At 50.6% G+C, this 24,015-nt stretch overlaps 1 protein-coding gene across 1 annotated transcript; it reads right to left on the minus strand.

The window, feature by feature from the left end:
* Positions 1–214: 214 nt before the first annotated feature.
* ARX (aristaless related homeobox) lies at positions 215–12,460 on the minus strand. Its single transcript, XM_012784580.3, has 5 exons — positions 12,037–12,460; positions 9,428–10,307; positions 6,786–6,831; positions 3,688–4,016; positions 215–1,403 (listed from the first exon to the last, which is right to left on the minus strand). Exons 1-5 carry the CDS (start codon positions 12,230–12,232, stop codon positions 1,163–1,165), a joined length of 1,692 nt encoding a protein of 563 aa, XP_012640034.2. The 5' UTR covers positions 12,233–12,460; the 3' UTR covers positions 215–1,162.
* Between the last annotated feature and the right edge of the window lie 11,555 nt (positions 12,461–24,015).

Genomic DNA, 24,015 nt, shown 5'->3' on the forward strand with positions numbered 1-24,015 from the left:
CTGGGGGCGCCGAGATGCGCGTGGGAAGCACTGCGGCGGCGGCCTTAACCTTTGTAGGAAATCCGGTTCCCTTTGAGGATCGGATTCAAACTCAAGGCCTCTTGCCAGGAAGACGAGTGTGCGGACAAACCCTGGAGGTGCCAGGGCGCCGAGGACTTCCCCGGGGACCCCTTCTTTTGTCCCCTCAGCGCGGGTATAGAACATTCACACTTCCTTTTGTTAAACATATATTTTTTTTTTATTTTGAGCGTGACACTTCTCCACTAGATAGCAAGGAAAAGTGATAACAATTACACATTACACAAAAGTACTGTACCATTGCCTTTATCTTGAAGGTTTCGGAAGCCTCTACAGTTAATAAGTTAAATAAAGGGCTTGAGTACATAAATATTTGTCTAGGAACCCTACCGTATCTACAACACAGTAAGAACCTACAGGAGGACAAACTTTTACCATACCACGCTGAGTGCAATTGCGTTATAACATTTCAAATATACAAAGCTCTGTTCTTTTTTTTAATAACAATGGTATGTACAGAATCAATAATCACAGTTTGGTGACTTCAATAGTCCATATTCTAGCAGAGTATTTCCCTTTGGTTTGATATAAAAACCTTGGTTGGTGTATGATAAAGAAGAGAACAAGAACAAGACGCCCCTTTCCTTTAAGTGCACTGTTAGCTATCTTACAGACTCGCGTTCGCTTCCCTGGCCCTGGCTTCACGCCGGGGCCCACGCTGGGAAGATCAACTTAGAGCGCCAAAATGCTATTTAAAAAAAAAAAAAAGCTAAGTGGGGCGTCAGGAGGAAGAGAGGTTGGGCTTTTTAAATTTTTAACTTCAATATCAGGCGTTTTGGGAGAAAACTCCCCGATGTTTTCAGTAAAGTAAGAACGGGAGAGAGTGGACGTTGGAGTTGGAGCGAGGTTGCCAGTGGCAGGAGAGGGACAGGGGCAGGGGCGAGTGGACAGCCAGCCGAGGAGGTGCCACGTCTGGTAGCGCCGAGGGCTGCCTTGCCCGCGCCCAGACTGCTGAGAAGGCGGCTGCTCTCTCTCTGTGCCGTCTCAGGAGTGTGCTGGTCCTCTGTTTCCATTTGGTCTTGAGTGGTGCTGAGTGAGGTGACCTTTTGGGACGCGCCCGGGGCGCGAGGTTGGAGGGCAGCCTTTAGCACACCTCCTTGCCCGTGCTGGTGCCCGGCAGGATGTTGAGCTGCGTGAGCTGCGCGGCGTGCTCCTTGGCCTTGAGCCTCAGCGCCGCTATGCTAGAGGCGCGTCTGTCTGCAGCCGCAGTGGCCGGGTCGGCCAGCGCGCCCGACGCCACCGCGCCCTCCACCGCCGGTGTGGGCTGTCTCAGGAGCGCGGCCGCGGTCGACGCGCTGGTCAGAGGGGCCATGGTGGAAAAGAGCCTGCGGGGAGAGCAAACAGCGCGGTCATGGCCAAGGGAGCTGTGCGCAGCGCCTCCAGCAGCGTCTCCCGCCGCCAGTCACTTGGGGAGTGGAGGGCGCTGACGGGCGCACAGGGACGCCGCCTCAGGGCGCGGAAACGCAGGCCACGGGTGAGCCTCGGGCTGGGGAGTGGGAAGGGGGCGCGGACAGAGGCTGGAGCACGCTGAGAGAGCTTCACCAGAGCAGAGCACGCACTGGGGAAAACGACCAAGGGGGCCAGATGTTTCTAGAAGGGCCGGAGCCGGGGGCCAAAGGCAGGCCCCGCGGCCCCAAACTCCACGGCCCAGTTGCGTGTATTCTGTGGTTTCGCTTACGACGGTGTATTCCAAAGCCAGGGGCTACAATTATGCTATTTATCAGGAGAGAATGTGGAAAGGGAAGAGGAGAGACCAAAAAAAAAAAAAAAAGAAGAAGAAGAAGAAGGAAGGTAGAGAGAGAAAGAGAAAGAAGAGAAAAAGCGGGATAAAAACTGACCAAGACCTACGATGCACACTTTGAAGTTTCTCTCAGGCTCCCTCTCGGCCCGGGACTCCTTTTGCCCTGGAAAAGCCGGCCTTGTTTGCTGGCCCTCCCGTCCCCCAGCACCGGCGAGGACCCCGTTCTGCGCGGGGCTGAGCCGCGGGTGCGGGGCCGGCGCCCGCGGGCGGGGGTGGAGGGCACCGCCTGTTGATTTCCGCTCGACAGGCGGCTATGATCCTCCAGCAGCCCCGCGTCCCAGCGCGGCAGCGATGCCGTCCCACCGCTGCCTTCCCAGCGATCCCGTGGCCTCTTGCCTCAGGGAGCCCCCGACCCACGACCTCCGCGCGCGGCGCAGGCGACGCCCAAGCATGGGACCCGCGCCAGCGCCGACGGCGCCGGGATTAATCGGCGCGGCGCTTCCACGCCTTCCTCACCGCACCGCGGACCCGCAGCTGTGGCCCGAGTCGCCCCGGGCCACCGGACACTCCCCCCACCCCACCGCCTCCGAGTGCCCACGGCAATCCCGGCCGCCTCCCCGTGGGCTCTGGCTCCGGGACCCAGCCGGGCTAATTCGAGATTTCCACGATTACAAAGGAGCCCACCTGGGCTCGCAGAGCGCCTCCTCCTCCTCCTCCTCCTAAGCCCAGTCTTCACTCCTCGTGCCACCCGCCCCTACACACACCCTCTTCCAGCCTGTGAATCTTGCAGCCCGGTCCTCTAGTCACGGTTCGCCTAGTTTTTACTAGTCACTTGTTGTCAGAGGGGGAAACTGGCGGAGCGGGGAGCCACAGGACTTAAGAAAAAATTTTTTTTCCAGAAAGAAATGATAAAATGGGACCCGGAAGTAGCATAATATTCCCTGGTTCCATTAGGTAAACTGAGTCACTAACTACACTTAAGTGCCCTCCGTTTATTTTATTGGTTTGTTAGAAGAAACTAATTTTACTTCGAGTCTTAATTTGAATTTTCTCTAAGATGATTTTTGTTAAGTGGCTGCGCAGTCGGATGAATCTATTATTTCTTTGTTCTCCCGAAGAGAGATCATTGAAGCTGCATTCAGTTTTATTTTCACTGCACTTTCTAACTTAATACATCCTTCCTTTGTTTCTTTGTCTGTGTGATTATACAGACTTTTAATTTCATCATTTGATGCTCATTTTTTTAAAAGGAGTTATAATATACGATGAACTGTTTCTTTTATTTCGTTGTCTTGTACCGCTGTAGGGGTCGGGGGTTACACATATGGGGCTATGGCTGGCAGCAGGTCACTTGAGTGACAAGGAAGATGGAGTCTGGGGAAGAAGAAATAATTCTGTGCATCCAGAGGGCCTTGTGGCTCCAGGGCTCCCATGGGGACCAGGGCTGTGTTAGGCAGCTAGGCTTTGGGGCATGAGGAAGGACTTTTGCAAAACTTGAAAAGTCATCCCTGCTCTGTAGCCTACACTATACAGGTTTGCACTCATCCCACCTAAATCGAAGCTGTTGCTGTCTTTAAATGGTACTTTTACAGCTTTCACTGAGCACTCCCGCTTGTCATGGCTGTTGGTACTGCCACTGCCTTCCCCTTTCCTGCTCAGTCCCAAGTCGTTCCCTTCAAGACCCACACTTTTTTTTTTGAGACAAAATTAGAGACTTTTTTCTTTGGCTAAAGTCTCTGAGGTTGGGTCAAAGGAAAAGGTGTGTGTAATCCCATTTGTCTCCTGCCTCTTCCCTGAGCCCAGCTTCTGTGTGTATATAAGACAGACAGACAGTGACTGACAGACAGACTTCCGAGGCCACGCGTTACCTGCCAAACGCGGGGCTGATGAAGGCTGGGTGCCGGAACACGGCGGCTCCGAGGAAAGTGCTCAGGCCCAGTGGCGCCCCGCTAGGCGGCAGGCTGGCCGAGCCGGGAGGCGGAGGTAGGCTCGGGAAGGCGGCGGCGGCGGCGGCGGCAGCAGCTGTCCAGGCCGAGTCGAGCGCTGGGTGGTGCGGGGGGAAAGGGCTGGCGTCCAGGTAGGGGCTGAGCGGGTGGGTGGCCGAGAGCGGCCCAGGGAAGGGCAGCCCCGGGGGGTGGGTCTGCGCGCCCGCCTTCTCCCGCTTGCGCCACTTGGCCCGACGGTTCTGGAACCAGACCTGCAAGGCGGAGAGAGCCCAGGGATGGCGCGGTGTGGCCCGGCGGCACCGCAGACCCTCCCTAAGCTCCACTGCGGCCCGTGCCCACCTCGCCGCTCTTGGGCCTTAGGTTGTTATTGGACACATCTGGAGCCAAAGGAGCAGTGAATAGGAGCCCAAACTTCAACTTGAAGCCAGCAGGAAACACAGGACAAGCAAACTCTTTCCCGTGGGTATTCCAACTAGCCCAGTTTCCCAAGTTTAAGGAAAGTGGTTCTCTGTGTTCAGAGATGAGGAAACTAAGGTCGAAATATCTGCGCTGCCACTTGCTTTAGGTAGGTCACTTAAACTTCTCTGAACCTCAGTTTTCTAACCTGTAAAATGGGGATAATAAACTTTTACTCATAAGACTTATGAGGAATGAGTAAAATAAGGCAAGTGAAAGCAAGCATTCACTGGAGACTCTCAGGACATGCTTATTTTACTGCCTATCAGCTATTTTATTTATTTATTTATTTATTTTGCCTATTTTAGGTTTACCCAAGAGCTGGCAAAATCCCTGCTTTGTGTTGAAAAGGGAAGCGGGGAGGCGGTTCATTTATTCTTCCCAGAAATATTTATTGAACACCTAAGAGCACTATGCTGGGTTCTGGGGTTCAGGAGGGAAGGAAGAAATGCTCACAATAATTAGCAAACAAGCAAACATTTTAGGGGGCCAACTCCCCATGAGATGAAATAGGAGAGCAGCCTGCTCTCTGCAGAGGCTATCTGCAGGGCCGGGTCCTGTGCAGGAAGGTACTGGCTGCAGGGATAAAGTATGCAGCCACACCTGGGCACTTAGAAATCAGAGGACAGGATAGACATAGACTTTACATCTTCAGTGTTAACAGGCCCTTTATTTTCTTTGGGGGATGTGGTTTAAATAGGTTATTTAAATAAGATAGTTCTAGGTCTGGGGGAGGTTTTCAGCTCGAGGTATTTTCCTAATTGGTAATAGAAAGCAGTTTTAATAGAGACCTTTACCTGAAACATGGCAGCTACCATCATCTAAAAATAACCCCCAGGAGCATGAAATTATTTTTATGTGACCTGCTCATCACACCCACAGCTGAGAAGATATATTCCTTCTCCCCTGAAGGCATTAATATTTTAAGGGCTGGGTTTATGACTGCACACAAGTCTAAAAATTAAGAATGAACTCCAGGGCTATACAAAGTTATATTAAAATATAATGTAAATGATCCCAGAAGAATATGTTTTAAAATTTGAAAGACATCCGTATCTTTCAGATGTACACACTGGTGGGGTGTTGTTACTATCACTGGCATCTAAGCTTGGTTTGACTTCTAGACAGTCCCCCAGGGCAAGAAAAATCAAGAATCCAAATCAGTTAATTACTTAATATTCTGCCCAAAGGCAGCCCATCTACAACATTCCACAGCCTGCAAATAATCTATTTGTGAATTTCAGAAACACTCCAGTGTGGAAATCCAGAGGCTTGAAAAAGTAAGCCTGTAGATGGGCCCAGGCTGGGTGGGCAGCTTTTGTGTATCCAAATCTGTCTAGACGAGAATATCCGCCACTCCTTGATCGCAGTGAAAGGAGTAAAGAAGGGGAACTGGGGGCAGTGGACGCAGAATGCCCTTAAAGAACGTGGAAACCTTTTTACAGACGGATCCTCTCTCCCTGCTCAACTGCAATTATCAAGATGTCCCCCTGCAATGCCTCATTATTGAATTAATACCTCTGAGGCCCCCCAAAGGTAAACAAAAGGACTCTAATAATTCATATTCACTTAATTACATCTTCTCCAGTGAATAGGGGCAGAGGAGAAGGGGAGGGGGTGTTCTCTTTCTTTTTAAAAGTTATTTAACTTTCCCACGACTCGTTCCCCTGAGCTGAAAATACGGAGTTGCTGTCACATCTCTGTTTGACAATGGAGAAATGTGTCAACAGAAAGGAGGGGACAGGCCTCATCATTAGCCCTCTAATGCAAGAAGCTGTTGTGTATTAAATGAGCCATATGGAATTTATTGTGCTTTATCAGCGCTTGATTTTGACTGTAAAGTGATTCACTCAGCTCCTAACCCGGGGACATCTGTTTTCTGTTGGCCATCGGGGCTGCCCAGTGTTGATCGTCTCTTTGGTTATGAGGCCTGGGTTCGGAAATGCACTCTGGTATGGGGCTGCAAACACCTTTAATAGCATTGCACTCACTCCCTATTAGATCAATGTGGGCTCATTGCTATAAAAAATGGGAAATCAAATAGCATTAGCCAGCTCCTTGTGCTGGGCGGAGGGGAAATCAAACAGCATTTTGCCTTCAAATGGCCCTGTTTGTTCTAGCACTAAGTGGGCTTTTATGAAGCCCGATTGGAGACTTAATCGCAGCCAAATACCTGCTTGGAGCTGAGCGGATTTGTCTAACAACCAAATCCATGCTCCATCCCATTATTTCAATCAGGAGAAGTAGGTCGGTAGCTTGTTTCCTATAGGGGCTTTGGGACTGGGGGCTCCCGAACTGCCATCTGAGGGACTCTAAAACCCCTGTTCTGATCCTGGACTCCTTCTTCAGGCTCCCAAACCCAGAAACTTTCCCCTCTCACCTCTCAAGTTTGAAGTTTTAAATATCTTTTTGTGTGTGAGTGCTTGGGTCTACTTTTCTGATTCTACTTCTCTTCATTTTATGAAGGGGGGGTCTCAATCCCCCCATCCATCAACCCATCTCTCTTTCCCCCACTATCCCTCAGCCCTCCTCCCTCCCTCTTCCCTCTCTGTGGTGAAGCTCACCTGGACTCGGGCCTCAGTCAAGTCCAGCCTCATGGCCAGTTCCTCCCTATAAGAAAGTAACACACAGACAGGAGGTCACTGCAGGCCCCAGCAACTCCCTCTCTGCCACCTTCCCCTGGGTGGCAGGCCTGCGCCATTAGGGTCCTCCCTGGCTGTCTGCCCCCCACCCCCAAACACATGGGCATCACCCTCCCTTCACCGCTGGAGTGCCTACTATTTGACAGAAAACATAAAAACACAAGTTGCCAGATACAGGATATCACATATTATATCATATTATATTCAAATGTGACAGGGGTGGCTTCTTGAGTTCATAAGTCTCCAAACCTGGGCACACGGATTCTCTCTCACTCTCTTAAGCCAGAGTTAGACAAGAAACACACACACACACACACAAAGTGCTTATACCCTATTTTGTCCTAATATTAAATGGGAGAAGAACTCAGCACTCAACTAAAAAAAATGTTTGTCCGCCCTCTTGGTTTCATCCTGCCTTTTTAAAAAAATTTCTCTCCCCTCCTTCTCTTTCCAGCTCTCTGCTTTTCCCTCCATCTCTCTCTCCCCCGCCTTCCTCCCTCCCTCACCCCCTTAGGTCACACTCCCCATTACCCTCTGGAGATATGTTAAGCTTGTTAAGAGTTCAGTGGGGTAATTTTTCGATTAAACAAAATTCTGCGCACCTCCTGACTCCAGTGCCCACTACAAACCCTGCCCATCTCAGGGGAAGTCAATTTAGCTGAAACCCTACCCCGTCATTGCAGTTATTACTGCGACAATTAAGGCAAATAGGAAACCATTAAGATGCTGTAAAACGGCTTACGACCTGTTTACCGAAAAATTGAGCGCGCCGAGAATAATTGGCTCTCCGCTCGCTAATACGAAAGAGCGGGGGCTGCCCAAGCCTGGGACCCGGGTCTGCACTGTCGGTTGCCCCCGGCTCACACCTGAAACTACACTGGGGGAAAAGCGCTCGGCTTAGTGCTTTCCATTGCCCCCCTCCCTACAGCGAGCACTAGCAAATCTCAAACTGCCCTCCTGGCTGGCCTGGGGGCCAAGGGGCTCAAACCCCTGGGTTGGAAAGAAGTGGGGGTGGGGCGGCAAAGAGGAGCTGTCCTTCCTCTATCACTTTGGTCCCCACCCCCGCCCCTGCGCCAGAAGCTCAAAAAGGGTGGACCTGGGTGCCAAGTGACACCAGCTCAGTTTCTACTTTTCAAATACACATGTATGAGAAATGCAAAAAGCCGGTTGACCCATTAGCTATTTGATAGCACACACTGATTTTAAAATTTATTTCATTTTTTAAAGATAAGGAAGGACTGGGTGACGCAGGGGATGTCCAAGTTGAGCTCAAGGGATGACCAAGTTTAAGTGCCTTCGCCCCACATTAAATCTGCTCTTTTCTGTTTCTGGTTAGGAGAGAGTTTGGCCATTGCCAGACCAACTACATGTTGGAGTTGGCTCGGGCCTCCTGAGCCCTGAGCAGCAATTTCTCCTCTGGTTCAAAGGGGCGGGCAGCATTCCCCTTCTAAAATGCACATTGAAAAGCTGCGCACGTCTCCTGCGAAGGAGCTGCCCGCGCTTAACAAGCCCTGCGCCAGGCAGTCACCATTCCCTTTCTCCCACTCACTGGGGGACGTTCACTCTAACCCTGGCTCCTCGCCTGAGCTGAGACCTTGGCCTTGGGGTAGGAGAGAAGGACCCCCAGCCGGGCCGGCGCCCCGCTCAGCTAAATTAGCCCAGGCCCAAGAGCCTGGTCACCCAGTCATCCCACAAGCACGTCTTTCCCAGAGAAACAGGCGAGCGCGAAGTGGAGCGTAACCAGGCCGAACACCCGGCTTGGACGCTCCTCCAAAGAGAAAATTCCCCCAACTGCTACTGTCTACTGCCTGCCAGGCTCCCAGCAATCATTGTCCACCCCGTAAACCTGTAAACCGTTGACATTAAACGCACGCTGGGTTTTAATGTGTGTGTGGGGAGAGGACAGAGACCAGAGGGGACGATTCTGGCTGGTGCCCCTCAGGTGTACAGACACTGAACACCGCCCAGTTCCGACTTCGTTCCGTTATTTCAGGAGTCCTGAAACGACAGAACTCGGGTCTTTTGAAAGGCCGTCTCGGCTGGCACGGGCTCCAGCTTCAGCGGACAGAGTAACTGATACCGTACCAAGCGGGGGTGGCGAGCGCACAGCGGCCAAAAATAGCCCCTGCTTTGCTCTGGCCCCGCGACCGCAGACAGGACAGCGCTTGCTGTGCCTCGCGGGGGACCTGGCCCGGGCCACAGCGCCTGAGGCCGTGTGCGCGCACGGGTGTGCGCGCTTCTCCAAGCTGGCGCGTTCGGGGCGCTCTTTGGAGAGGCTGTTTCCTTTCCTTTCTCTAACTAACACTTGTGATTTGAAAACATTAAACTGGAACGACCTTGGGAAAGAAAGAAACTATCCCAGCCTAAACTTAAAACCCGAAGCGGGGGGAGGAGGGAATGGGTAGTTTGGGTGAGCAAGGGTAGGTGTTGGGAGGGCGCACCTCGGCGGAGTTCAAGGGCGAAGTGTCGCCCCGGAGTCCAGGGGCCCCTGCCCGCCCATCACCCCTCTCTGGAGCCCGCGTGCGCCCCCCGCTACCGCCGCCAAGACCACCCTACGCGCATACCTGGTGAAGACGTCCGGGTAGTGCGTCTTCTGGAAGGCTCGCTCCAGTTCCTCCAGCTGGTAGCTGGTGAATGTGGTGCGGTAGCGCCTCTGTTTGCGTTTCAGCAGCCCCTCCTCCGAGTCGCTGCCCGCAGACAGGCACACGCTGTCCTCGCCGTCCTTGCCCTCAGCGTCTTCCGGGTGCAGCAACAGCTCTTCCTTGGGTGACAGCTCCCCGCCCTCGGTGGCCACTGCAGAGGCAGCTGCTGCGGCCACAGCGCCGGTGGCGGCCACAGCGCAGCGCCGGGGCTCCTTGAGCAGTGCGCGCGCGTCGTCCTCCAACAGCTCCTCCTCGTCGTCCTCCAGCAGCTCCTCTTCCTCGTCCTCATCCTCCTCGTCCTCCAGCAGTTCCTCCTCGTCGTCCTCGGCGCCAGTGCCGCCACCCGCCGCCGGGGCGCTGCCAGTGCCGCCGGCCGCGCCAAGGCGCTCGTCCGGGTGCGTGACGCCCCCCGGGCCGCCAAGCTCATCCAGCGCGGGCGGCGGCGGCACGAAGGGCGCCCCGTTCTCGCGGTACGACTTGCTGCGGCTGATGCTCACCTGCGGCGCCTGGCTGATCTTCAGCGTGTCCCAGGCTGCGGCGGCTGCGGCCGCAGCGGCTGCGGCTGCCCCTGCGCCGTCCGGCCGCTCCCCGGGCCGCGCGGTCGGCGGCGGCGGCGGCGGAGGAGCCTCCCCCCGCGGACCCACCGTGGCTGTGGCCGCCGCGGCCGCCGCCGCAGCCGCCGCCGCCGCTGCGGCAGCGGCGCCCTGGAGGAGGCGTCCCCCGCCCGGGCCGTACAGGCGCCGCAGTTTGGGTGGCAGGTGCAGCTCCGCCTCGAACTGGGCGCTGCTGCCCTTGGGGGAGCCTGTGGGCAAGGGAGAGCGGTCAGCGCGCCAGCGTGTCCCCGCCAGAGCCGCTGCCCCCGGCCCGCCCGCGCCTAGGCCCAGGCGCTCGAGCCCCAGCGCCACCAGACTGCGACCCCTTCACCGCCTTCTCCACTTTTCTTGCTCTTTTCTTTATATCTTTCTCTCTCCTTCCCCTTCTCTAGTTTCCTTCTTTTCCCCCTTCTCTCTTCCTCCCTCCCTTCTTTCCTTTCCTTGTCTCACTCTCCCCTTTATTTCCTTTCTTCCTTCTCTTACCTATTCCTCTTGCTCCCCTTCTCCCGTTTAATTTTTCTTTCCTTCTCTGTTTTCTTTCTCCCCCCTCCCTTCTTTTCCTCATCCCTCTCTCCTTCTTTCCCCTTTCCTTTCTCTTTTAGCGTGCTTTCTCCTCTCTTCTTCCTTCTTTCCCTTATTCCTTCCTCTTCTTTTCCCCTTGCCCACTCTCCCACTTTTTTCCCCTTCCCATTTCTGGGCAGGAGAGAATTCGAAAACATTGTACAACTTTAAAAAAAAATCACGACCACCCTGGAAACTGCGCACGACCTCTGCCCGCTGCTCGGACCGCAGGGGCTGGGGCTGGCAAGAGGGGCGCTGCACCGCGGGCGACCCCTGCGGGGGAAGCGGCTCTGTGGTCCAGAGCTCTGGCCGCGCCCCAACAACCCACAGCGGGAGGGGCTGAGTGTCCTAGCACAAAAAAGCAAAGAAAAATCGTCCGGGGCGAAAATTCGCTTGGAAAGGCCTGGGGTGAGTACGGAGGGGGGGCGTGCGGGTGCAACAGGCACAGGCCGCTCCTTCCCTTTGAGGAGAGCCTGGAAGAGGTGTTACTGAAGACTAAAAAAAGAAAAGGAAAAAGTCAGTTTTATTTTAAACGGCCCCTTCTCCGCAGTCCGCTCCTGTCTTCCAAGGGGCACTGCGTGTGGCTGGACCGCTGGTTTTCGGATTTTAAAAGAAACCAACAGTTTATTCCCTGCGACATCTCTGCAGCCAGCTCAAGGCAAAACTTGAGCGGAACAAGTTCGGTGCAAAACGACAGTTGTTCTGGAATGCTCAATTTCAGAAAAAAATAAAACCTTTTAAACATCTCAACAGCTCAACTCTATTAATAATAATAATAATAATAATAATAAGATATAGCAGAGAAAGAAAAAAAAACACTCAGAAGCCACACATTTCATACACTTCAAATACAATAAGGAGAATTGGGGGAATCCCAGGGAGACGTTTTCAGCAAAGCTTGGGTTTAAAAGGTCGCAACTAATCTACAATTAAAACACAAAAAGCAAAACACCGCATATAAAGAAATCTTCCAAAGAGAAAGGGCGAAGGCTCACCCTGCCTGGAGACCCCCATTCAGCAGCTTTTGGGTTTCTTGTTTTCGTCAAGTTGTTGCTACAAGGGTCCACCGGGCATGTACTGTTTCTGACCTGTCGCCCCTCCTCAGAGCACACCCAAGGCCGTCAAAAGGGGGGCATTTAAACGACTCAACAACACAGACAACCTAAAGGCCCCCTAAGCGAAGCTGGGCCTCTGCTTTTTCTGGAAGCAGGGAAAGAGGGAGAGATGTTTATCGATCTTTCAGGCAGCAGGCCTCAGAGTTGTCCCCTCTCCTTCCTTGGTCTCCAACTTGACAAACCCAGGCCCTTGGCACCCCAACATTAAACATCTATACAGTGTCCAGCGCCCTTAGCAGGTGCCTGACGGGCGCAGCCTTACCTTGCACGGCCTTTTCCTGGTCGGCGCGGCTGGCCAGCGGGGCAGGCAAGCTTTGCGCGGCTCCCAGTAGCCGCATTTTGCACGGGCTCCTCCGCCCCAGGATGCTGTCGATGCAGTAGGAGGAGAGCAAAGTTGGAGATTTACTTTTGCACTCGGGCCTCTCGGAGCAGCCCTCCTCCTGGTACTGATTGCTCATGGCTGGGGCTTTTTCCCTGGGCGCAGAGAGCGGACCGCTGGCTGCCTCTCCTGGAGGGTGGGATGGATGGGTGTGTGTTGGGGGTGGGGTTAGATGGCTAGTTATAACGGATATTATTGCGATCTTTGTGCCTCTCTGCCTCCCTCGGTTGCCGGCTGCCGGCTCCCGCCCTGCCCGCGGCCCCAGCTCGCCCTCTCCGCGCTCAGGACAAGCCGTAACAAGTGTAGTGAGCAGCGGGCGCTGAGCTCTGGAGTCTCTCTCCTCCACGTGCTGAGAGGCGCCCTGTGATTGGCTGTCGCCAGAGGCCGGGCTGCGTCGGGCTGTGGGCGCAGCGCAAAGCCCGGACTGGATTCCAGAGGGGCAGGCGGCGGGGGTGGGGGGGGCGGGTAGCGGGCTCTCAAGGAGCCAATTTTCTTTCTTTCTTTTCCTCTCTCTCTTTTTTTTTAATTTTCAAACTAACAACTTTCTAAGTTTGCCATCCTCTTCCTGCAGGTCCTCCTTTAACTCTTTATGGTTGGCCGAAGTTCTAGTTCGTTCAGATACCAGGCCTGAGGGGGCCACCTCAGCGGCGTGCGCCCCTTCCACCAACCGGAGGACCTCGCTCCCTGGAGGCGAGGCCTTGAGGCTCTGTTTCAGACTCTCTCGGCACTTTTCAAAGCCGATATTGCGCTCCTATGACAGCGCCTTGACCTCAGTGGAGCTCAATAGCCGTTTTCTCTAGGCCGGACCGCCCTGGAGGCGCCAGGATGACCGCTACAAGCAAACATGTGCCGTCTAGGGGGTTCGGTTTTCTCTTGTGGCCCAACGCATTGCGCTGTCTTCACACTGAGCCTGGCCGTTGCTCTCTTGTTAGTAGCGTCCCTCAACCGCTCTCCTCTCCCTTTTAAACTCTGGAATAAGAAAAAGCCCCCTAAAGACAAAGCTCTGCCATAGGCGTGCGGCCTTCCCTAGAGCATCTCCAGGGAGGAAAGGGACAGGAGAGTGTCAGCTGCGAGGAGGAGCGACTGAGACGGGTCTGGGGGTCTCCCCCTTCTCCCTGAGCTCTCCTCCCTCTTTTCCCTATAAATTCATATCTGTTAGGCCGTCACCCTGAGGCTGTTCACTCACGAATTGCACCTGGGGAACGGATCCAGGGAAGGGCTCTGAGCTCCCCAGGGTGGAAGGGACCTCAGTTCCCTTCAACTAACTCTAAGCACCTAAATCCTGAAGTCTCATGATCAGGCTCCATGGGCAAAGGTGAGAGAGGCGAGCCTTAGGGAGAGCGCGCTTCTTTCCAAACAGCTTCTTCTGCTGAAAACCAAGACCCAACTTCGACAGAGACCCAGCGTTCAGTCGAGCCCGGACAAGAGACCGTCACGGACGCCCTCCGTGCCTGGGTGCAGGGCCCAAGGAACAACCGGGGGGCCCCCCCGACTCTGGCGGAGTGGGGGCGAGGGTGGTGGGTGGGAGAGGGGCCGAGGAGGAGAAATCCACGCCGGGTTTTCCTCTCTCAACCCCTTCAATGTGTCAAAGAGAAAAGCGTTTTACAAAGGATTATACTTGAATCACTTACAGTCAGTATTTAAAAATACAAGGATGCATAACTGGGATTTTTTTTTTCAGCCATAAACATCTGCACAACTCTTGGATGCTGGTGGGTGGGTGGCAGACAGATCGGGCTGGCTTGGCAGGAGCGTTCAAGATACAACTTGAAGCGGATGAAGGGTTGGGAACAGGCACACTAATAATGTTAATACTAATGCTGATACTACTACTACTATTAAAGGCAGGACAAAAAGGATTTCTCTCTGTCCCTCTCTGTCTCTCTCTGGGTTTTAGTTTGATCCACACCCGTTTTTCCTACACTTGGATGATGGGGCGGGAGTGGGGGCGGAAGAAAACCCAAGCTATCCCTGACATGTGATTTTCTTTTACCCACTCTCTTCGATTCCAAGGCACCTGGGGTCCGCTCCTTCCTTTCTCACATTCTTCCTTTTCCATCCTCACCAACAGTTCTGTGTTTTTATACTGTCAGGTTCAGCTTTAAACTAACATTCTGCGCGCTGATTTCTTCCCCCCTTCACTCCCCCGTCCCCAAAGCCCATTCCAGGCGTGCAGGTCTCCTCACAGCCGAGAGGCGTAAGGACGCGGGTTTCCTCCTTGCCTCCAGCCGCGGACCCTCGCAGGCGTCCCTGCGGCTTGGTGGCTGCGAGAGACAGAGGCACTTTTCCCTCCCCGGCTGGCCCCGCGTCGGAAATCCACAAGACCCGGCTGCCGTGACTTCAGAGTCTGCTCCGCACACGCAGAGAGTGGGCTGAAAATGAGTCCAAGAAAGATCGTGTTAAACAAAAAGAGCCACAAATGCACAAATCATTTCTGAGAGCCCAACGGGGTTTCAGCTATCTGGGTGGAAGACTTCTTCGCCTCCATTCCCCTCCTCCCCCTTCTGCAGCTGTTCTCCTTCTTTTAAAAGAAGTCCGACTTTGTGCTGGGGTGTATTCTAATTTTAATCACCCACTGTAAAAGGGAAGGTTAACTTAGAGTTTCTGGTTCTGATTTAATGATCCCTGGAATTAGATCTAATTCTATTCATGGAACATAAAGTGTTTATTTGGGAGACCTGTGTGAAAACACTAGTTTTGTTTGTTTTGTTATTTTATTTATTTTTACTATTTTCTAATCAATCTTCCCAAGTGAAGATGTTATTGGGAGAGCACGTCCATTCACCTCGGGAGAAGGGCCTGACCTAGCTCACTCTACACCCAGCAGCCCTGAGATTGCCTTTGTCACAGTTCAATACTCAACTTCAAAATCTACAATTGACTCTTGTTATTCCCGAGAGATTAAATTAAAAAAAAATTACAGGAAACTTTTCTAAGGTACTGGATGAGGAGACAAAATCTGCTGGCATCTCCACAATGTCTTATTAGAATACGAGTTACGATATATGTGTGTTATCCTATAGGTCATTTTAGAAAAATAAAATAATGCCTCTAATATCTAGGAAGAATTTAATTGGTGTGTAGAGTAGGTAGACTTTTTAATAATTGGGCTATAGGACTATATATAAAAGAACTTATCGTTTAGCTCAATTTAATATTTACTCTGTCAGCCAGCAAAATGACACTTCACTTTCTTTTCATCTCACTTTCTGCACTTTCTTTTACCCACTAATCAAAACTAATTTCATTTTAGTGATAATATTATTCATGTTTATACTTTATTATTCACAACCCCTGTCTCCTCTAATCTTTGGGGTCTGTAACTGTTGGTTTGCTTTTCCTGTGCTGCTTGGAAAACAATAGTTTATGGTTCATCTGCTTTTAAAATCAATCACTAAATAAAAATGACAATAATGGCTGGAACTGAGGGTCAGAAGTATTTAAAACTGTTGTTTATGGTGAAAAATAGGGCTTGCTCCCAGAACTGGAAATAATAATTACCTAGAAGAGGACAGTGAAAGAAACCCCTTTCTTTTCTGTAGTGAGAGGGCTAATTCTACATTATAGTTTTAAAATTATATTTCCAAGAAATGCAGAATAAGGGGGTGGCAGTTAGATGTCATTATCCAGGGGAAAAAAATGTTTGGAGGAGAGTTAACCTCACATACTTTTCATTTGAGATGTTTTAATTTATTGTGCAATATACACATAGATAAATAAAGCTGTAATGGGCTTCCAGTCACACCGGACCGCTCAGGTCTCCTTAAATTATGCTCAACCTCTTCAAAACATATATTTAAACAATAGACATAAACTTCATTGGAGTCTGCCGACCAATTTGGAAAGCATTGGAAGGGAAGACAATAAGACCTGATTACACGCAAGGATTCTCTGTGATGTGATATCCCCTTTGCCAAGTCATTTTGCTGTTTTATTTATTTAATTTTTTTTTTAACAAACTTTCATTCATTTATGGTCTTCCGCAACCTGCTAATTTAACACTGGAGCGCGTTATTGCAGTGTTAGGAGGAGAGAAAGAGAGAGAGAAAACAACAATACTGCAATGATCCAAATGATACAGTAGAATTATAGCAATTATAGTTCTACTTGTGGAAGAAAACCTTGCTGAGATCAGGCAAACAAACTGAAGCCTTGTGAGGATAACAAGCGTCGGGATTGACAGCCGGTGCTGGGAAGAGCCGGGAGGGCACAAACAGAAATATTTTCCTCCCCCCACCCCCCCTTAACTCCAACCAGTCAAGGTTAACCTCCTCAAATGCTGCTTTCAGACTCTTATCCACTTCAGGGTATGCATTTTATGCACAAATCGAGGTCTCTCCTGGAAGTCTGGTAATAGGAGGAAATGTAACATAATCCGCTTGCCTAGAACTTGTCCCTCGCCTTCTGTGCCCCCTGCTTGCCCTCCACGTCCTACCCCTGCCTCGGTTCTCCTTATGGCTGCTGAGATCTGCCTGTGAACGGTATTTATTTGTTGATGTATTTTCAAAGGAGCAGCCCGTGGAAAGGTCCAAAGGGACTGATAACTTGGATTTCCTGGGAAGATTCCCTCGCGTTTGCTAATCCTTTCCTCTTCGCCGTGTCTTCCGCCTGAGCCGTGGGTTCCACCATTAGGGCTCGGCTGGGAGAGGTTTGTTGGGAAGCAGCTTTTTTGGAAGCGTCTTGAGGACCACGGCCCAGCCCTCAAGGTATGGACGTGTGAGTGTGATTACTGTGTTAGGACAACTCGCCTTATTTGCAAACTTCACCACTTTCTATTACCCGTCTGCAGCCGGGGGAAGGATGGGGGGAGCGAGAACTAGAGAGAAAACAGACTCTCCTCCCCATCATCCATACAGGAGGCAACCGAGGCTTTTCAAGCTTTGCTCTAAGCACAAAGCTGGGCAAATGGTCGCAGCCCCAAGCCTGCACTCGTCCCCTCCTACGGGCGAGAAGCAAGTGGTTGGGCTGTGAGCTCTCACCCTGAGTCCCTCGGTGGGAGCTCCCCATCTCCTGCCCCACCCATCTCCCCGGGTTTCCAGACCCGAGAGGGGAAACTTCTCGGTGCCCTCTAATCACCACCATCTGCTTTCTTCTCTCCAATGCCGGACGGCGGGACTCCACGGTCGAGGCGTCCCGGGTGCAGCTTTTACTCTGTAGCTGCTGCTCCCGGCGACCCTGGCGAGGGTGGTGGAAGGGGGCAGGTGGGCACTGGTGGGAGCTCGGGGAAGGAGCAGCGAGGGACCCAACACAGGCGTCAGTCCCCAGGCCGCAAGGACCCGGGCTGTCCGAGTCCTCCCCACCCCCCTGACCCCCCCTGCCCCCCTCTGGAGCTCGGCTCGGCGCCACGGCCAGAGCGCGCCCCCTAGCGGGGGCTCCGGGTGGGCCGGGCTCTCCTGCCGCAGCCTCCGGGGACTGAAGTTGGCAGATCTGAGTGATCCGGCAGGAATGAATGAAAGAAAACAAAAGCCTTGGAAACATTTCCAAGTGTTCAATAAAAGACCCATCTGTACCTTTCTTCTCCAGCGCGTTCGTGGTTAATGTCCCCCCATGCGCGCGAGAGGGGAGATAATTGCTGGGTGGATTCTTGCTGGCGAACCTAAGGAAACACTGGACTGAGAAGTGAAATAATTGGGGGTGGGGCCAAGGCAAGCGTGCCGAGGATGCAACACCAGCCGGAAATCGGAATCTGCAGTCTCCGGGGTGTTTATGGAGGCCTGGCGGCCTGCGCCCTCAGATTCTTCAGTCCCTAGAGAGTGGGGGTGGCCATCAGAAGGCAGCTACTCTGAGCTTTCTTTGAAATGGGACCCTGTGCTGCCTCCACTGTAGGGCTCATGATCCCCTCCCACCTTCTTGCTCTGAAACACCCCACCCTCTGATTCTAAGTTTCTGCGTTCGGATTTCAGGACTCCCTACCTTCTGATTCTAGGATTTTCCACTTTTTGACTCGATGATCTCCTACTTTCTGAGTCTAGAGTCCCCCACTTCTGACTTGATGGCCGCCTGGGCCACCGCTCTGCTCCATCTCCCCCCCAGGCATCCTCCTCTTCCCCTCCTTCCACTGCATCAGGAAATCCTCAAACCCCAGATTCCACTACTCTCCATTACTCATAAATCACCCATTCCCTCTTGGTCTTGCCAGAAATTGAGAAAAGAGAAAAATGCGGGGTTCTTGTCTAGCCCCCTTCAACTTGTTTCAACCTGGAAATGATTGAGTTTTCTTGAAGGTCTTAGAACCTCTGGTAAAAAGTTACCGATGAAGCTTTTACAAAGGCAAAGAATTCCCAGTTCAAGTCGATCCATAACTTATTTCTTTGGCATCGAGTGTGTTAATCCTAATTCAACAGTCAGAAAAACAGGAACCGTGCTTCTGAAGACCCGTAGTGTCTGTAATCTCATGGCCTTAGACCTGCAGGATTTTAAAGTCATACCAAGGCCACCAAAACTGTCACTAGGTAAGGCCTAGAAAGGAGGAATCCAAAAATAGGAGTGATAACAACTCCGTGGAGTCCCTTATTTTGCGATGTGTCTTGCTAATTGGGAAGTTCAACACGAGGCTTTCCCTGCCCATACAAGGCTGGTATTTCAGAGCGGGAGGAGCAGATGGAAGGGGTCCTGTGGGAAGGGAGGCGTGGGTGTCCCCGTGTTTAATTAAGAGTTGCATTGTGTGGAAGGGAGGAGGAAAGATGCCGGGGCTGTACAGCGCTCTGTTCCCTTCATCACAAAATAACCTGCAAGTTAAAATAAAGCCCGCGACTAAGACGGAGCCGTCTCTGGAATAGATACCATTAGAACCACAGTCCTTCTGGAATACAGATATCTAATTTCCTGCCGCAAATCACTTACCAGATCAGAAAACACAAATAGCTGAAACAGAAGGGAAAAAAATAGAGGAGGAGGAGGACGAGGAAGAAAGGCCCAGGAATAAAAATAACTGCGCAAAAGCGCTTACATTCAGCGCTCTGACAGGCGTCTACTCCAAACCTGGGGCAGTTCGGTCCCCTCCCCAACAGCTCCCCTTCTGCTCCCTACTTTCCAGCCCACCCGGGATTCCTTTTGAGGACACCCAGCATCTCGGAAAGAAGGGGAACGGCTTACAAACTGAGATTAGAGCAACGGTGGTGAAACACTGGGACACTCCCAACTTAGGGACCTCGTGGGGCCGCCTAGGTACCGCCCCGTCGGGCATCGACCGCATCACCTCCCCTTCTAACCGCACAGGGCTGGCAGGACTCTCCGCAGGGCGCCGCTCGCCTGAAGCGGCCTCAGTTTCCCAGTAGTGAAGGTGTTGGCACCCAGGGGCTGGGGAGCTCAGGGCGCCCTGCGGGTGTCGCGCCACCGGGGGTATTGCAGCGACCGGGGCGCCCGGTGTCAGGTCGCCTTCTGGGTCTTGGGAACCCGGGAGCAGAACCAAGACCCGACCCCTGGTGACCCCGATGGCGCGGACAAAAGGGGAGGCTGGATTAGCGCGCCCGCGAGAGGGCGCAGGCGAGGAGGCCGCCTGTGAGGAGAGGCGCCAGGCCGGAAGCGGGGCTCTGACCGAGGGCTCTCTGGGGCCCAAAGGCTCGACTGCCCCTGGAAAATGGCCCTGGTAGCAGGTGCAGGAGGAAAGTCCAGACAGAAAAGGTGGGAGGAGGAAAGCAAACACATCTACTCAGATGTTAATGCACAGAAAGTGAGCCTTAGCTGTTTTTCTTTGGAGATTAAATGAGATCTCAGATTTGTTTTTGAGTAGGAAATCGTAGATTTCTCACAATCGCCGGAAATTTTGTGTTGCATGCTTCTGAATCAACATCACATTCTTCCCCCACCACTTTAGACTTTGCAGGTTTAGCACAGTTCCTGGCACCCAGTGGGGAGCAGTTTAGTCAATCTTTCCTGAACCAGAGAATTGCACTGTGGCTGTGGGAGTGTAGAAGGTACTTTTATTTGGGCAGACGGCACTTGATTTTTCATTCTCCTGGGGTGGGAACTGATTGATTTTCCCCTCTCCCCCATCTCTATTTATCTAGGCCTCACTCTCCTTCCTCAATTCTTCCATCACTGCTGTTGGGGCCCATTTCATTGTTCATACTTCCCTGTTTAAGGCTTGCAAGGGACTAAGAAGAAACTAATACCAATGTATTTTGCCCAAAGAATCCCAGAAGGGCTGGGGGGGGGGAGAAGGAGATTGAAACCTACAGTTCAAGTGAAATTTAGACTTAGGAGTGATTTTTGCTTATTTCTTTTCATGGATAATAGAGAGCTGGCGTTATCTGTTACTGTACATTCCAAATAATAAATAGCTCCAAGACTATAATCTAACAGGTGTAAAATTTCCCTTTTCTGAGAAATGAAGAGACCACCGACACTATCTTAAATAGTACAGATAGAAATGCTGTTGTTGACAATCTTCCATGCTGAAGAATTAATTCCAAGCTAGCTCTCACTCGATCTCTCTCTCTCTCTCTCTCTCTCTCTCTCTCTCTCTCTCTCTCTCTCTCTCTCTCTCTCTCTCTCTCATATGCAGGCCTGACTTTGGGGGTAGGGTGGTGTGGACCCCACACAGAAGGTTGTAACCAAAGATCAGCTGATTGAAATTCTGGCTTCCCCCACCCTGCAAAAATATCCAGAGCTTTTTACTCTCTGCCAACCGCAAGACGGGCTGATCATCAGAGAAAATGTCTGTTCTTTCTCTCATCCATCTCTCTTTACCTCCTTCAAAAATGTGGCCTGCTTAGTTGTTAGGCATCACAGGCTGGGGAGGGAAAGAGGTGACGAGAGGGCTGTTCCAAGACTCATTTCCCAGGGAGGTGCAACTTCCATCTGGTATATACCAAGTCCTGGAGGTTTCATCTGCATTCATTTGTTCCCAAGCACCTCTTCAACAACTGTGCCCCCACCTTCCAAGCATCCCATTGGTCAGGATTGGCTCCCACTGCATGCAATGCAAAAATGTCTCCCCCAGAAATGTTTTATCAAATGCAGGAAGGGAAACTGGCCCAGGAAATGCTGCTCTTGCATCTCATCATGGACCAACTCTTACCTGTTTCTTCTCACCCTCCTTCTTTCTTCTTCAGCGTTCGGGTTGAAGCATTTTGATGTTATTTGTATAAAGGAAGCGACATTAGAGTAACCTTTTTATGGCATTACACTAAAGGGAGATTGAACTATAACTTTGAAAATTGTGACATTCCAATAAGAGTTATATTAAATTGCTTAACAACATTTTGAAGGCATCATTGGTATTGTCTGTAGTGGTAAGTGAAACAAAGGATTTCACAGCATGTCGGGTTTAATACTAAATATGCTCATATTTAAGTCTTTAAGCTATTGAATAGAAGAGAGGAGAAAGGGAGATGGTGAAATAGTTACAGAGGGGGATGGAGCAGAGAGACAGAAGACTCCTTAGAGAAGACAATGCTGAGAATAGCATCTGGCGCTTCCTGAGTACTTACTATGTGCCAAACATTGTTCTAAGTGCTTTTCACAAGGATCAATTAATCCTCCTGACAAACCTACGGGATGGTTCTATTATAATCCCCTTTTTCACAGATGAGAAAACTGAGGCACAGAAAGGGTCACCCACTGGGCTTGGTGTCCCCGGATTTGCCAGGTTTTCCAACTGAAAGTCCTGTTTCCAGGAAATCCCTCAATCTGATTCAGGAGTGTACCACCCTTACCCTCTGCAAATCTCACCCATTTTACAGATGAGCAACTTGAGGGTCAGAGAGAGATGAACTGCCTTGTCCGTAATCACACAGCTTGCTAGTTAGTAGCAGGCAGAGGACTACAATTTGGGACTTACAAATCATGCCCCCTTTCTACTCTGAAAGAATTGTAGAAAAGAATGTGGCTTTTTAAATGTTAAAGATCAAAAGAGCCAAATAAATAATTGAAAAGATAATATCCAAGGAAAAGATGTATACCGTATTGAGACACGTACATCACTGCCTGGCAGATTAGAATATGTAGAAAAAGGAGGTCACCTATATTGTAAACACAATTCATAACAAAAGACAATTTCAAAATTGCAATAAGTATACAAAGAAAATAATTATATGGAACATGTGGCCATTAGGCAGGGAACATTTTAACTCTCTAAAGCCTTTAGTGTATTGTTCTGATGTCATTGTTGTTCAATATTGATGAACTTTGTTCTACCTCACATCATCCTCAAACAGGCAGATCCCCCCTCCCCCCGGGGGCAGCATACAGTGTTTCCAAATAGCTTCTGGAGGCCCTTCGGACAGATCTGCAAGAACCGATTATCTTCTGTGCATCTAGTTTGTAAGCAGGTTGTGGAGCTGGGCATTGGCCAGGAAAGAAGGCTTTCTCTCTTGGAACACAGCTCATTGTAAAAATACAGCTTGACATCAATAAAAATAATCACTGTTTGATGTATTTCTTATAATTATAGGTCATCTCTCGGCAAGGCTTCGCAGTTCACAAAGTTGCGATTTGGCCTCTGTCACGCTGATGTGGGAGGCAGCCAGGTCCCAGCGCCTCTCAGAGTCCTGGCGGGCATCCTGAGTGCCAGAAGCTTATGCACAACTTCAGGGAAGAAAACATTTTGGAAACGACTAGAAAACTGTGAGGGAGTTGCAACTGTAAACAGCAAATGTGCTAAAGAGTGGAGACTTATGCAGAGCTAAAAGAGGGCAGGTGGAGCCTGTTCTCAGTTTTTTACATGTGAAGAAAACATTGGGCTGACTTCATTTGGATTCTGCAGAGCTAAAATGTGCCTTGCTGATTGTTGTTGTTTTATTTAAACAAGCACCCGGGGCTGTGTGAGGATCAGGGCTTGAGGAGCCAAAGGATTCTCAGAAAAAAGGTGAACAGCTGTGGTTCTTGTCAAACACAAACCCTTGATTGTTGCTTAATCGTTCCCCCATATTGGACATTGGTGTTATTTTAATTGTTTTGCTATCACAAATAACATTGTAATGAAAACTTTTGTGCATGCAATTTATTCCTTTGCATTATTTCCTTTAAATAATTTCCTAAGAGTGGGATTACTGATTAAAGAGTGTGAACATTTAGTCTCTTGAAATAGTCTTCAACTGGTTGAACCAGTTGACACCACCTCTAGCAATAAGTGAATGTACCAATTTTGCAACAACCTTGCCAGCATTATGTATTATAGCGGTTTTCCCCCTCAAATTTTGGTTATTTAAATAACTCGGTACTTGAATCTAGTTCTCACTCCATACTTGGTATCTTCCCCCCTCACGCCAGCATTTCTATCTCTTGCCTTTCTGAATGGCTTGAACTATCAGGAAGATGACAAGGATACATGAGAAGAAAGGTAATCCTAGAGCAGTGCACATCTGCCACACTTGGCAAGGTTTTTGAAGACATCTGTGGCAGAATGTGCAGTGTGTGAGACCCCAGGCTCTGAGATCAATGAGATCTGGCTTAAAGCCCATTCTTGCTACTTCTGGCTCTGTGGCCTTGGGCAATCTAATTAACCTCAGAAGACTCAGTTTCATCACCTGAAAATCAAGGATGATAAAAGTACCTGCAGCATAATGACACATTATAGATGCTAAATAAAAGTTAGTTTATATTGTTTGAAAGATGAATACTGAACTGCACATTAATTTACATACATTTTTGAATACTTGTGCAATTATTTTTATGGAATATTGACTCAGGACTAGAATTGTTCCATTAGAAGGTATGTGCAGTTTAAACTTTACAGATATTGACAAAATGTCCTTTAAAAAGATCATTTCACTTGGTACCTCTACAAACAACATTGTTAGCACTGGATATTTTCAATCTTGTAAAATATTTTAGTTCGATGAAGAAAACCTAATAGCTTATTATTGTTTTTATGTTCATTTCTTTCATTATTAGTGAGGTCAAGCATTTTTTCATGTG

This window comes from Microcebus murinus, chromosome X (assembly GCF_040939455.1).
Source record: "Microcebus murinus isolate Inina chromosome X, M.murinus_Inina_mat1.0, whole genome shotgun sequence".
NCBI lineage: Eukaryota > Metazoa > Chordata > Mammalia > Primates > Cheirogaleidae > Microcebus > Microcebus murinus.